The sequence below is a fragment of the Hyaena hyaena genome, unplaced genomic scaffold (assembly GCF_003009895.1).
Source record: "Hyaena hyaena isolate Hyena2069 unplaced genomic scaffold, ASM300989v1 scaffold_31, whole genome shotgun sequence".
In the NCBI taxonomy this organism is placed as follows: Eukaryota; Metazoa; Chordata; class Mammalia; order Carnivora; family Hyaenidae; genus Hyaena; species Hyaena hyaena.
This window is the reverse complement of record NW_024080664.1, coordinates 1985347-1997944: the sequence shown is the minus strand read 5'-3', so window position 1 is coordinate 1997944 and position 12598 is coordinate 1985347. Positions and strand designations below refer to the sequence as shown.

Genomic DNA, 12598 nt, shown 5'->3' with positions numbered 1-12598 from the left:
CCCTGCCCATGACGGCTGCGCCTACTTACATGGGTGTGCTCTCCTCTGCGTGGTGTCCTGGGGGGCGGACCACAGCGAAGCCATTCTGTGTGCGGCACCGACAGGTGGGGAGAAATGGGGGAAAAGTCGGGTTTCACGTTAGTGAGAAGATGGGCACAGACCACACACAAGGGCACAGAGTCATGACACAGCAGGGCACGCAGCTGTGGGACAGGGTACGGGGCAGACGTTTGGGTCTCTGCTCTTAAGATCTGTTGGTTGTCATGGTTACTAAGATAAAAGGTGACGTCGTCCCTGACTTTTATCTTTGATGGCTCTGGGGCGAGAAGGCTTGGAGCTGCTCAGGTCGGGGACCTGGGTGGGAGTGGGCAGGGCATGCTGGTCCCCCTCTGTTCAGGAGCGGTACCCCCAGGAAGCCACCTGATGGAAGCCCTGGGTGCAGAGAGAGCATAAGAGGCTCAACCCCAGGGCTCCTGCCGTAGTTTGGGCTTAACATGAACGACACAGCTCCCAGGGGGTGGGCACTGCAGAGAACCTGGACCCATTCACTTACGAGAAACAGCCCAGAAGCTAGCAAGAGGCTGCTCCCCACACCCAGGACCCGTAAGTCACACGTGCTTTATGGACCCATCTGTGCACCACTCAGCAACCACGGGGATGCAAACCACACACGTGGGCATGTGTGTGTGGCCGGCAGGGAACAGCCCCCGGGGCGGGCTGACCCATGGGTGACGGGCCGGGAGGCGCTGTTCAGCCTGCTGCGGGGACAGCTCCGGGAGGGACGCCCTCACGTGGGAGGCCCCACGTTGTGCCCTCTCAACACCGTCCTACGAGCGGGCCCCACACCCGGTTCAGAGTGCAGGCTGTGTCCCTCAGGGGTCCCCGTGTCCCCTGTCCTAGGACTCAATCACCACGTGGCCAGGACAGGGTGGCAGGCGGCTGGGGCCACAGGAGCCGGCACTGCCAGGGACTCATGGGCACTCGGCCCGTGTTCTCCACTACGTCGGAGGGGATGGCAGTTCTGCCGAGGACGTGAGACAATCAAATGTATCAATTTCAAGAAGGCTCCTCCCTTGAGTGAAAAAGGGAAAGGACAGGCAAGCAGGTGCGGGGCAGGCTGCAGGGTCATCACGGCGAGCTCCTGCCTGCGCTCAGAAGACCTTCCTGAGGAGATGGGGCCCCCGGTGGAACGGTTCTGAAAATCAGTGACGGTTTACACACTATGCCACAAAACGTGCCAGGGTTCTGGAAGGTCGCCCTAACTCAGGAGCCGGTACTTCCAAATGAGTGGCACTGTGTTGCAGAAGCCGGGAGTGGAGAAAAGCTCTGTTTAGCCTGTAACGGACCGGTGGGTTCAATGCCAAGGAGAAGAGCCCGCTGCTACTGTTTCAGGTTCCACAATGCAATCCATCTTCCAGCAACTTCCACTTAACGGAACTGTGGCGGAGCATCAAGGAGGAGCCTCCACGGTTGTCTGAGAAAGCCACCTGCGGATGCTGTCCCCCTCCCCAGCCCCACACCTGTGCGAGGCCAGGGACGCGGGAGCAGGTGTGCACCTGCACCTGACCTACTAACGCAGGCGTCACTGTTATTTCGCGTTCATACAGTTTGTAAATTCCTGTGTGACTCTAGCGTGCTCGGGAGGCTGACAAAGTGCGGGCACAGAACTCTCAGGTTCCTCAAAGTCGTTAAGAGCGTCAGGTGCTCCCCACACCAAATCTCCGAGAGCCGCTGTCAGGTGCTTTCATAAAGGTGGGAGGTGCCCCCACAGATGAGGGGGGACTGACGGGATGGGGCCCACCCTCCCCCCTTCAGCGCCTCCTTCCAGAGGGACCTACAGGGGGAGGGGCTGTCCTGCCCCCCACCCCGGAGACCCGCGGGCCGCTGTCCTCCCAGGCCCGTTTCCACAGGTCCTCACTGACCTTGAGCTCCCCCGTGGCCACCTTGAAGACCAGCTCCACCACGCAGCCCACGGCCAGGCGGGCCGCCCCCGACGAGTGCACCTCGTTCCATATGGTGTCGCTGTCGACCTGCAGAGACGAGGGCCCGGAGTGAGGGGTGCCTCGGCCTGGCACCCCGTCCCCAACCCCTGGGGGCCGTGCGGCTGGGGCTCCCTCTCCAAAGTCCCAGAACGGGGCCGCTCACCTCTCTTTCACTAATTATAGGACACACCCAGCACCCAGCTCACATTCACCCTTTTTTTTTTTTTTTAAAGATATGCCAAAAAGTACTACACAGGAAAAGAACCACAGACGCAGCGGGAATGAGAGGTGCCCCTGCTTCCCTCCATCGCCCCAATGCACCCAAGGCTCAGAGCAGGGGCACTTCGGTCACTGAGCTCCGTCTGGTGTCGCAGCAACTGCAGGTGAGGATCCTAACAGCAAAACCAAGTGTGAGAAGAAGTGGAATGAGAGGTCCCGCCAAAAGACGACTTGACTCTATGCTGAGGAAAACGGGCCACTGCACGTGTCTGACGGGAGCGCAGGGTGGGAAGTGGGGAACCAGCCCCTGAGGACCTTCCTGGGGGGCCGCACACCTCACACAGAAAAACGTGTGGCACGTGCGTTGGGTAATCCATTTGTGTCCTGGTTTGTGTGTTTACGGAGACACACGTCTGATGTGCCAGCTCAAGTCACCCTGTGGGGGCCGGGGCGGGGGGGGGGGCCCAGACGGTGCCCACAGCCCCAGGGTGCCAGGGCAAGGGCACCTGAGCCACCGTCTCCAGCGGCGGGGCAGCCCGAGCCCGGGTCACGCACACGTAGGGCTCCCGCGCCCTTCCTCTGGGGGGCGCACCCCGCCTGGTGAGGGCTCGGAGTGGCTGTGTGGTGACAAGCCTGTCACCTGCAATGCAGTGTCTGCCGAGTCCATTCGAGAGCCTGCCCTTCCCCAATCAACCCCCTCCGGGCGCTGAGCCCTCTGGGGACGCAGCCCGACTGGGGCGCAGCCAGGCTCCTGCCGCCCGACAGAGACACCGGTCATTATGCAGGGGGACGGGTTTCCTGCAAGGAACTCTTGAAGCTTCACCTTCAAAGCGAGACGATTGAAAATACACTTAGGAGGGGTTCAAGCCATTTCCGGAGGAGGGTCATTCTTTTCAAATGAGCAAACCTCTGTGTTCTTTAAACAGTTTCCAAATGTCAAAAGAACGCTCTGCACTTTGCCGACTCTCCACAGCATTAATATTCGACTTTCAAAGAGTGGCTTCTGCTGTAAATAACACTGTGCTGCTGCTCACGGAAGCAGCCTCCACACAGCGGCCCGGGCCCACTACTTTCAGCCGAACCGAGTCATTAAAACCGAAGGAGACGGTCCTCCGGCGAGTGGCAGGGGGACCCCGCCGCCGCCGCGCCTCCCCGGAGGGGGAGGATGAGGGTGTCGGGCAGGCTGGCGTGGACGCTGCCTCCCCGAGGACCGAAGGCAGTTTATGCAAAACCACTCATTAGGCCTCCTCAAAACGTGAGGATCTGGGTTTTGAGCCCAGCGAACCAGCGCGGCACACGCTTTGACAGGTCTCTGCATGATCCCGGGGCAGAAGCCCTGCGAGGCCTCGTCCACGGTGAAGGACAGCGTCCCAGGCCGCCAGTGCTGGGCCAGCCTGGGCCGGGTGCTTCCAGCCCTGAGCGCCAGGGGCACGGGGCGGGCAGGCATTGGCCACTGCGGGAGCACTAACGAGGGACCACAGGGAAGGGCGGATGGGCTGCTCGGTTTCTCACAGCAGAGGCAGAAACTAGCAGAGGAAAATGCGGAGGACTTCCCGCTGAGACGTAGAAGGGATGAAGGATTCCGGGCACCCCATGGCCCTTGGGGAGCCGTGGAGATCGGGGCGCCCAGGGCCAGCAAGCGGCCGCTAGCCCACAGGGAGGGGCATTCACCCACACCAAGTCCCCTTAAGGGGAAAACAGGGAAGATGAGGAGGTGAGCAAAGCAGAGGTTTTTATTTGGTTTGAAAAAAAAAAGTTCAGTGATTTAGAGCCCTACTTTTAGCACAGTTAAGGGGAAAGGCGTTTGCAAGTAACTTTAAAACACCATCCCACACTCTAAATGCTAATTCAAAGTAACTTTCAGGAAAAGGAGGGGCCCCTCCTTACCTGCGTCACCACCCAGAACATGCACATTCCCGCCCATACTTAGGCTCCGGGGTCTACTTGGCTTTCCCGAGATGCCACCAGGGACACGGAGCCCACACAAGCAATGTGCTTCTCCGCCCTCCTGGGAGAGGGGATCACGGAAAGGCATTGAAAGAGAGCCATCCCCCAAAGACCCTACGGTCCGCGCCTTCTACTAATGAGCCCACAGGCTCCCTCTCCACCCAGCTCAGCCTGTGGGAGTGCTGACCAGAGCGCTCTCGTGCCCGGATATGAAGGTGGGTGCTGGCCGGTCTGCAGGGGCTCAGATCTGGGCGCACAGTGGGGGCTGCCTGGATCCAGGACCCAGGCCCGACTTGAGCTTTCTTTTGCAAATTATAAATCCTGCCTCGCACGGCGCACTGGCCGCAGGGCAGCCGAATCCAAGCCTTTTCAAGTCTGGCCAAAAATTTGCCCCGAATTAAGAGACTGCAGCCTACTTACAACACAAAATCAAATAACTCTAGGGGGCTTGGTGGTGGTATGAGTAAATGCCATTTATTCTCTTTCTGACGGGATAATTTTCAAAGCAGTGACTTTTGTAAAAGACTCAGGAAGAAAACAATTTTGTTTCATTTCCATAACAGAATCCAGACCCGGGGCTCCCCCTGCGATCTGTAATCAGGCCCCCACGCTGCCCCGGCCTGGCTGAAGCCGAGGAGGCCGTGCTGTCCGCGGCGTCCGGCCGGCCCCTTCCCTGCGCGGCTGACCGCGCTACTTCAGGGGCTGCGGAGCCCTGACGGCCAGCATACCCCGTCCCTGCTCTCACCCCCCCAGCCCTCTGTCATCCAGGGTGACAGGAGCCGGGGCTGGGGAAGGGGGCCCCTCTCTGTTAACAAGAAGCTCTGGCTGTGGACGCCTGACCTTTGCTGCACTGTGGGAAGGGTGGGCGTCCAGTCCGGGCATTGTGAAGGACCCTGGTCTCCAGAGCAGGTCTGCCTAAGGCTGTTACCGCTCACAGAAAAGCAGTACCCGCACGACTCCCCCCCCCCCCAACCAAACGGCATTCAGAGGTTCACCAGGGCCCTGGGGCCGGCGGTCGGACACAGCGATTGCACGTACCCTGTTCTACCGCAGCCCGAGCCGAGATGAGCGGGCTGTTGCACCGCGGGCTGGGAGGGGACACTGACCGGCACCCCAGAGCCTGTTCCCACGGCAGGTGTGAGCCAGATGGCCTTCCTGGAGGAAGATGTCCGACTCCAGCCTACAAAGGCTCCCAGGCCTTGAAGCCACACGTGTGAGCAGTGGGGGGGGTCCCCCCTCTCCCCTGCCCGCCCTGTTTATGGAAAACACCTGGCAGCAATTATCCACTCTGTGGAGGACAGGGCGGCGACTTCTGTGGCCGCTGGGGCCCCGCGAACAAACAGGACGTTATTTACACATTAAAGCAATACTCACCCCGACACCACCGCAGGGCAGCCTGACGAACACGGACGTTAGCGAGCCTGTGGGGAGGAGGACAGCCGAGGTCAGGGGGGCGAGGTCCCAGGCGCCCCGCCTACAGGGAGCGTGTCGCGGCTCTGGAAGTGGGGTGCCCAGGGGTGCTGGCACTCGAGGACGCACGGCATGTCCACACACCGAGGGGCATCACTGTGTGGCTGCTGGGGGACAGTCCCTGGGGACGGACCTCCCCCTCCCCACGCCAACAGTCACCCGTCTGGGGGTCCGCACAGAGAGGTGGGCTTCTCCTTCCGGCCGTAGCTCGTGCATCGCACACAGAACAAACTGAAAGGCTGCGTCCCAAGAACGCTTCGCTGTGCAGCAACCTGACCTGCCCCTCAGTGAGCTGCCCTCCCCCTCATCCTCCTCCCCCCGCTAGCCCCCCCCCCCCGGCTCCATGTGGCTGCCATCCCCAGGGAGCATGTGTCACAGGGACAGAGAGCCCCCCCCGCGCCCCCCCGGCTCCATGTGGCTGCCATCGCAGGCAGCTGGCCTGGGAGGCCCTCCCTCCCTGTGCTCCCACGTACACCCTGCCCCGTGGGCCCTAGGACCCCCCGGCGGCTTCCTCAGGCCAGCTCCGGACTCCTCTTTTCTTATTTTTGAGAGAAAGAGAGAGGAGAGAAGAGGAAGAGAGAATCTCAAGCAGACCCCATGCCCAGCACAGAGCCCGACATGCGCTCACACTCACGAACTGAGAGACAGTGACCTGAGCAGAAATCCTGAGTCGGAAGCTTCACTGAGCCGACCGGGCACCCCTGGACTCCATTTCTGGGGGTGCCGGGGCTGTGCCCACCGCGGGGAGGCCCCGCACCTCTGCCTGCCCCAGGACTCTGGTCCCTGCTCTGGGCGCTCCTGAACCACACTGCTGGGGCCACGGGGCCCGGTCTGTGCCCACCTCATCCTGACTCCTGGTGTGGACCACACCAGGCACCGAGCCACTGGGGGCCACGTGGTGGGCTGGCCCGGCCTGCACCGTCCTACTGCGCACCTGACAGTCACGCAAGGCGCACGCTCACCTAGGCCCAGGCGCACACACAGCCACCTGTCCCGGCACCTCAGAAATGCCCGGACGCCGGGGCCCGACCTCAGTCCTGCCGCTCCCTGCGCCCCACCCGCTCTCCTCCCGCCGCGTCTGACTGGCTGCCGCTGCCTGGATCCGTGGCTCCTACTGCCACGTTCTCTGGGAGTGTGGCCTGCGAGGGTGGGGGGACACGTCTGCCTTCCTTCCTTCGTGCCCGCTGCTGGCCCACGGCCAGGAACACACAGATGTGTGAGTGCGGGGGGAGGAGGCCGGGGGGGGGGCAGGGTCAAGGCCTGTGGCTCCCGAGGGGCTAGCTCAGCCTGCCCCTCGAGTGACCCTCTGCAGGGAGCCGCCGCGCGGGGAGCAGGTGGCTGGGGCAGCAGCCCAGGCAGGAGAGGGCACGGGTGCCATGCCTCCTGCCGTCCTGCTCTGCCCTGTGTGCACCTCGTGGCCCAGGTCCCTGACTGAGTCCCGGGACGGGCAGGGAGCCCTCGATCGGCCCTGGGGTTGGGGCTGCGTGACGGGCCCTCCTCCCGTCGTGGAACGTGGTGCAGGGGTTGAAAGAGCCTCCTCCCTGGCAACCCCAGGTCTGTGGACGTGACTTGCGGCAGACCCACGGGCCTCAGTCCAGGGGGAAGGGGGCTCTGCTAAGAAACTAGAGGTCTATTTTTAATTAGAGCCAATACTGTCTACGTTAAAAGCATAAATCATTTAAATATTGTAACTATGCTCATTAGCCAGCAACCAAAGACCAAGATGGAAGGAAAAGACAGGCTCTCCTGCCCCTCGGGTGGGCGCTAGGCGCACGCCTGGACGGGAAGCAGCCCCCCCGGAACCAGGGCCGGCTCTCGGCACAGCTCTTCCCACTCCCCTCGGCCGCCTGCTCGCCTGTGGCTCCCTCGGGCCTCCTGTGGTCTGGGGCCACCATCATCTGGGTGAGGCCACAAACGTCCAGGCAGAGCGGGTGTGGATGCATTACGGGCCACCTTGCTGAGAGGTAGGCCGGGAGCCCGCGGCCCACATATTCCTATGAGGCCTCCGCTGCCCCCCACACGGGGTCTCACGCCTCCCAAGTACCGCCAGGCACCACTCGACCATGTGACCAGGTTCCCTTTCCAGGTGCCTGTCTCAGAGACACGGCCGGACCTCCAGGAACAGCCAAGGCCGTGGCCCACACCCTTCAGCACCCACGGTGTGCGTCGGCGGAGCGGCACTGCGCCTCAGCAACACGCGGGCCTCCTTGCACACGGCTGAGATTTGGGGGCTCGATTTAAAGAAGCGGGGAACTCGCACGGCAGCGTTCGAGTGCCCGATCAGGGTTATGCTAGCAACAGAATAGTCTCCAACTTCACTACGCCCGGAGCAGTCAGACTGATGACGGGACTCCTGGTCATCAGCACAATCGCCAGGAGGCTGAAAACAGATCTCAGGTGCAGAGAAGGCAGGCGGTCAGGGGTCCTCTGAGCAACGGGGCCGGGTTTCCAAACAGCGTGTGCAGCAGAAAAGAAAAAGGAAACGGAACGACTTGGTATTGCCAGTGTGAACCATGCACACGCTCCCCGCACAGGCTCTGCCACCACAAAATAAACGCGGAGCACACGCGGACGGCTGCATCCGGACGGGGGCGGGGGGGCAGGTTTCCGGCAGACCCAGAGACAGGACAGGGGCCTTCGGGGGCCGGTGCTGCTGAGCGAGGAGGAGCAGCCCCACGCGGACCGGGTCCAGGAGGCAGCGATGAAGGGTCAGCCGCTAGGAAAGCTCCAGGCCCTCCCGGTGGCACCTGCCGCCCTTCTCCCCGGAGACCCCGCATGTGCCTCGTCTCTCGTTCCTCATCCGTCTTAGACCGAGTGTGAACCTGGCTCCAAGACTGGTCCGTTCTCCTGCCAGAGCGTCCGAGCTGGCCCCTACCTGCGACGTGGAAACACGTACCTTCTCCTGCCCAACGTCACTGTCCGAGAACAACACACCAGCGCAAAGGGACTCCGGTGGCAGCTCCACTGACACCGCCTCTGGCGGCGGACAAGGGAGCAGCGGCTGAACCGGGAAGAGCCCCGCTGAGAGGAGGCGCCGCAGCTGCCATGCAGCGCGCTCGCTCGGGACGGAGCAGACACTGCCCTCCGCTGCGGGGCCGTCCAGACAGCCCCCGGTGACCGTGAGGTCGGGGGACTACCGGCGCTGTGCCCGGGCAGCGCTGGCATCGCGGGGCCCACAGGATCCTCGCCCGTGCTGCAGGCCGTTCCGGACCCCGAGGTGCCGCCCTGGAAGGAGCGGCCTTTCCCGCAGGGCCCTGGCGGCCGCTTCCCCGTGGCGCCGCGCTGGCCTTTTCCACGCGGCCCCCTTGCTCAGCTCGTCCCTGAGGCCGCCGACCTCCTCCCCACCGTCCACGTCCTGGAAGGCTCCCCTCTGAAGCTCCCGGCCCGGCCCGGGCGGGGGCCCTTTCCTCTCTGGACAAGCTCTGCCGGGTTCCCACCATTTCTGGCCTCACCAGTCCCCAGGCCTTCCACCAGCGACCCGTCCTCGGGGCCGGCAGCTCAGACCTCCCCCGCTGCCCGAGTCCCAACTCCACTCCGCCGGGAAGGCCCTGGGCCCCTGCAGTCCACACCTGAACCCCCGCCACCGAGGGACAGAGCACACCAGCAGGGGACCTCCCTCCTGCCAACTGCCCCCACACACCTGGCGTCACCCCTACGGTGTACCCTAAACCACGACGGCTGGGCTTTGAAAACCTGACTCGAGCAGCGAGAAAAACCCTGCTGTGTAAGCGGAGGACAGAGGTGCCCGTGTGAGGGGGTGGCTCCCGTGACAGGACAGGCTGGGGGGGGGTCTCTGGGGCATGTCTGGCGTCAGCTCCCCTGGGGTTCACAGGGGGTCTGGGGCAGCCAGAGCACCTGGCCTGGCTGTGGACCAGACCCACCACGTGGCCAGCACAGTGAGCGGCTCTGGGTCCTGCTGAACCCACCAGGCCCCAGCTCCCTCTCTGGGTGGGAGAAGTGAGCCCCCAGGCACTGCTGGCCGCAGGGTCTGAGGGGCCGGGCAGGAGGAAGCCCAAGAAGATGCTGGCACAGACCCTCAGCCACCCTGCTCCGGGCTGTTCTAGATGCTTCTAGGTGGGGAAGGCATCCCACAGGGGCTGGCTTCTCTGACAAACACACACTGGGACCCCGATGCCCAGGGGAAGGTATTACGAGCAGAGCTCGGAGGCAGTCAGGTCATGGGAGCGGGGCCCTCGTGATGCAGTCAGCACCTTGGGAAAGACTCAGCCAGGCTCCCTCCCCTCGGCCCCCAGGGAGGGCGCAACGAGGCCTGTGAGGTGGAAGGCCCATGCCCACCGTGGGGCACCTCGACCCCAGCCCTCCATCTGCCAGCCTGTGAGCGATGGGCTCTGGCCTCTGGCCGCGGTGCCCGGGGGCAGCAGCCGGAGCAGACAAGGCAGCGCAGCTCCGCCCGCGTGTCCTTCTGGAGGAAGCGCGTCTGCAGGTGCCTCTGCTTTGGCTCCTCCTCGCCCTCCCGGCTCGGCCGAAGCTGCAGGCTGGGAAGGCCTCTGCCCAGAACTGGCGAGGGGCGCGGACGTCGTGCGGCGCCCGCCCTGGAATCTCACGCACCTCCCCGTGCCCCCCGTCCCGGCCACTCCCTCGAAGGCCCGGGCAGCCGCGGCTCGCCTGTGGCTCTGCGGCCTGCCCACGGTCGCTCCAAGGCGCTCTCCTCCCTCCCTCTTTCTCTGGAAACGCCTGCGTGCCAGAAACGCTCCCTGGATTTTCTTACTCTTTCTCTTGCCTTCTAGCTCCTGCCCCGGTTTTGCTCTGCGGAGGCTGAGGTGGGACTGAGCCCACCTACCCTCCAGCCCAGGACTTTCTACTGTCTGATGTGACTGGAGTGTTCCGGGTCTCCTCCTTTCTCCCTGCACGTCTGATTTCTAGTACAGAAAACGCACTCCCCAGAGGACAGGATGAGTGAGTGCAGGCGTGAAGCAGGGAACACACGCATGAGTGCATGAGTGAGGGAAGGGGGGACGGAGGGAATGAGTGCACAAGTGAGGGTCTGAATGAATGAGTTGAAGGAGTGAACACACCCATGCGTGCATGAGTAAGTGAAGGAAAGAGCGAAGGAGTGAATGATTGCAGGAGTGATGTCTGAATGAGGGAATGAGTGAAGCAGGGAACACGCCCCTGTGGCCACGAGTGAGTGAACGGCGCGGCGCTGTGCTCGGGAGATCACAGAGCCTTCAGGACACCTGGGAGCAGGCCACCCACCGAGTTCCTCCAGGTTCAAGGTGGCTGGGAGGCTGGGGTGCACGGTGCCCAGGACGGGTCATGACGGGGGTGGGGTCTGAGCCCAGGGCCCGGAGGGTGCAGAGGCTCCCGACCAGCCAGGCTGCAGGTCCCTGCTGAGACTCCCCACCCCTCCAGGCAGAAGCACCGCCAGCAAGTTCCTTCCTTCAACACTAGAGCTGTCCCCGAGCGCAGAAGCCACTGCCCCCCTCCCCCCGCCTCTGCCCGACCCCAGGCTCACTGCCGCAGGGGGCTGGCAGCAGGGCCGCGGCTGGAGCACCCCCATCCGCCCGCCGTCACGGAACATTCCGCAAGGCCAGTGCTTGTCAAGTGCGGTGTCCGCGGCACCCGACGTGGGCGCGGAACCAGCAGCCTCCTCCCACCCTCCGCTCAGTACCTGGTGCAGGCCCCGCGCAGGTGCAGGACGGAGCCTGGTGGGCGGCGCTCAAGGGGCGGGGCCAGCGAGCGCGGGCGGTAAAGGTAAAGAAGGCCTTGAAATACCTAGAAGTTTCTTACTGTCCAGTTTCTGCCTGTTGAGGGGGTTTGTGCCATAGAGCAGCGCGTGCGCCTCCGAATGCACCGTCTGCAGCTCCTCCAGGGTGGCCTTGCGTCCGCGGATACACTGCGGGGACAGAAGGAACACGTGCTCACGGCTCCCGCGCCTTCGGGCTCGCTCGCTCGGCAGAAGGGAATTCCCACGGAACCGTCACCCCAGAGGAAACTGAATCTGTACGTGCACGGGCACACAATTACTTAGTTCTTGCAAAATAAAAAGTAAATAGCACCCAGCACCACGTTTAAAACTATTTGAAAAATGTTTTGGAGGCTTTACGGTTTAATTATAACTTTGAAAAACGTTTAGAAAGATAATTCCAGCCTTCGACGCTTTAACCTTCCCTGTCACCCAAATGATTTGGCATCAAATTACTACTTTGCCTTCTAAGTGCTGGGTCCCTTCTCGGGGGTGGGCGCTGCTCACTTAGCTCCGCGTAAGGGGGGGGTAGGTGCACGAGGTCCCTACACAGAAAAGCAGCCCCTTCCTTCGATCCTCGCTGGGCCGTCAGCTACTTAAGGTCACTATCTGCAAGTCCCTCTGCATTTTCCTTTGGTCTGGAAATTGCTCAAGCCTCCATAGCTATTTTCATGTTTCTCCCCGGAAATTAACATAAAATTCACTATTCTTGACTCAAGCTCAGTTTACTGAAACTTTCAAGAAGAAGGTAGTTTACGGAGTGAGGTTAAAGGTCACCCTTCTGAGGGCGACGGTCCCACAGGCGCCTGCTCGACCTGGAGGCCTCCGTGGCGGCACCAGGGAAGTGCCCGGGGCTCCTGCGCACGAGCGCGCGGTGGCAGCTTCCCCAGGGACGCCGCAACACAAGAGACGGGGGGCGCAGAGCGGGCAGGCGCAGGCCGGCGGCCACATCTCCGCCAGCCCGTCCTCCCTGCGTGGCCGGGGCCGTGAGCGCCACGCCCCTCACTGCCCAGCCAAGCCCGATGCAGCAGCACCGGGAGCCCTGGCCCCGCAGTCGCCCACCAGATCCGGGGCCCTGCCCGGAAGGTTCTGGTCTCCAAGTGGCTGGGGACCCTGGGAAGTCCGTGCACTGCCGGTGCCTCTGACCTCTGTCATCGAGGGCCGTCGCCCACCACCCGTTTCCCGCCCCCGGGCCCCGAGATCTGCTGCCCTGGGGCTCCGTGTGGGAGCCTGTGGGGACAGGGACGCCGTTTTCCTTTGAGCTGCATGAAGC

The 12598-nt window shown here is 63.0% G+C and overlaps 1 protein-coding gene across 7 annotated transcripts in view; it reads right to left on the bottom strand.

Moving 5' to 3' along the window:
- Positions 1–12598, bottom strand: part of HDAC4 (histone deacetylase 4) — a 281399-nt gene that overhangs the window by 30725 nt on the left and 238076 nt on the right. For 6 of the 7 annotated variants that reach the window (XM_039228580.1, XM_039228574.1, XM_039228577.1 and 3 more), the window contains 4 exons: positions 11355–11475; positions 5523–5569; positions 1923–2030; positions 30–85 (listed from right to left, as the gene is read on the bottom strand). In XM_039228580.1, the coding sequence (XP_039084511.1) occupies positions 30–85; positions 1923–2030; positions 5523–5569; positions 11355–11475 (332 nt within the window). The remainder of the gene's footprint in view (positions 1–29; positions 86–1922; positions 2031–5522; positions 5570–11354; positions 11476–12598) is intronic. The other variant, XM_039228576.1, reaches the window with a different exon arrangement.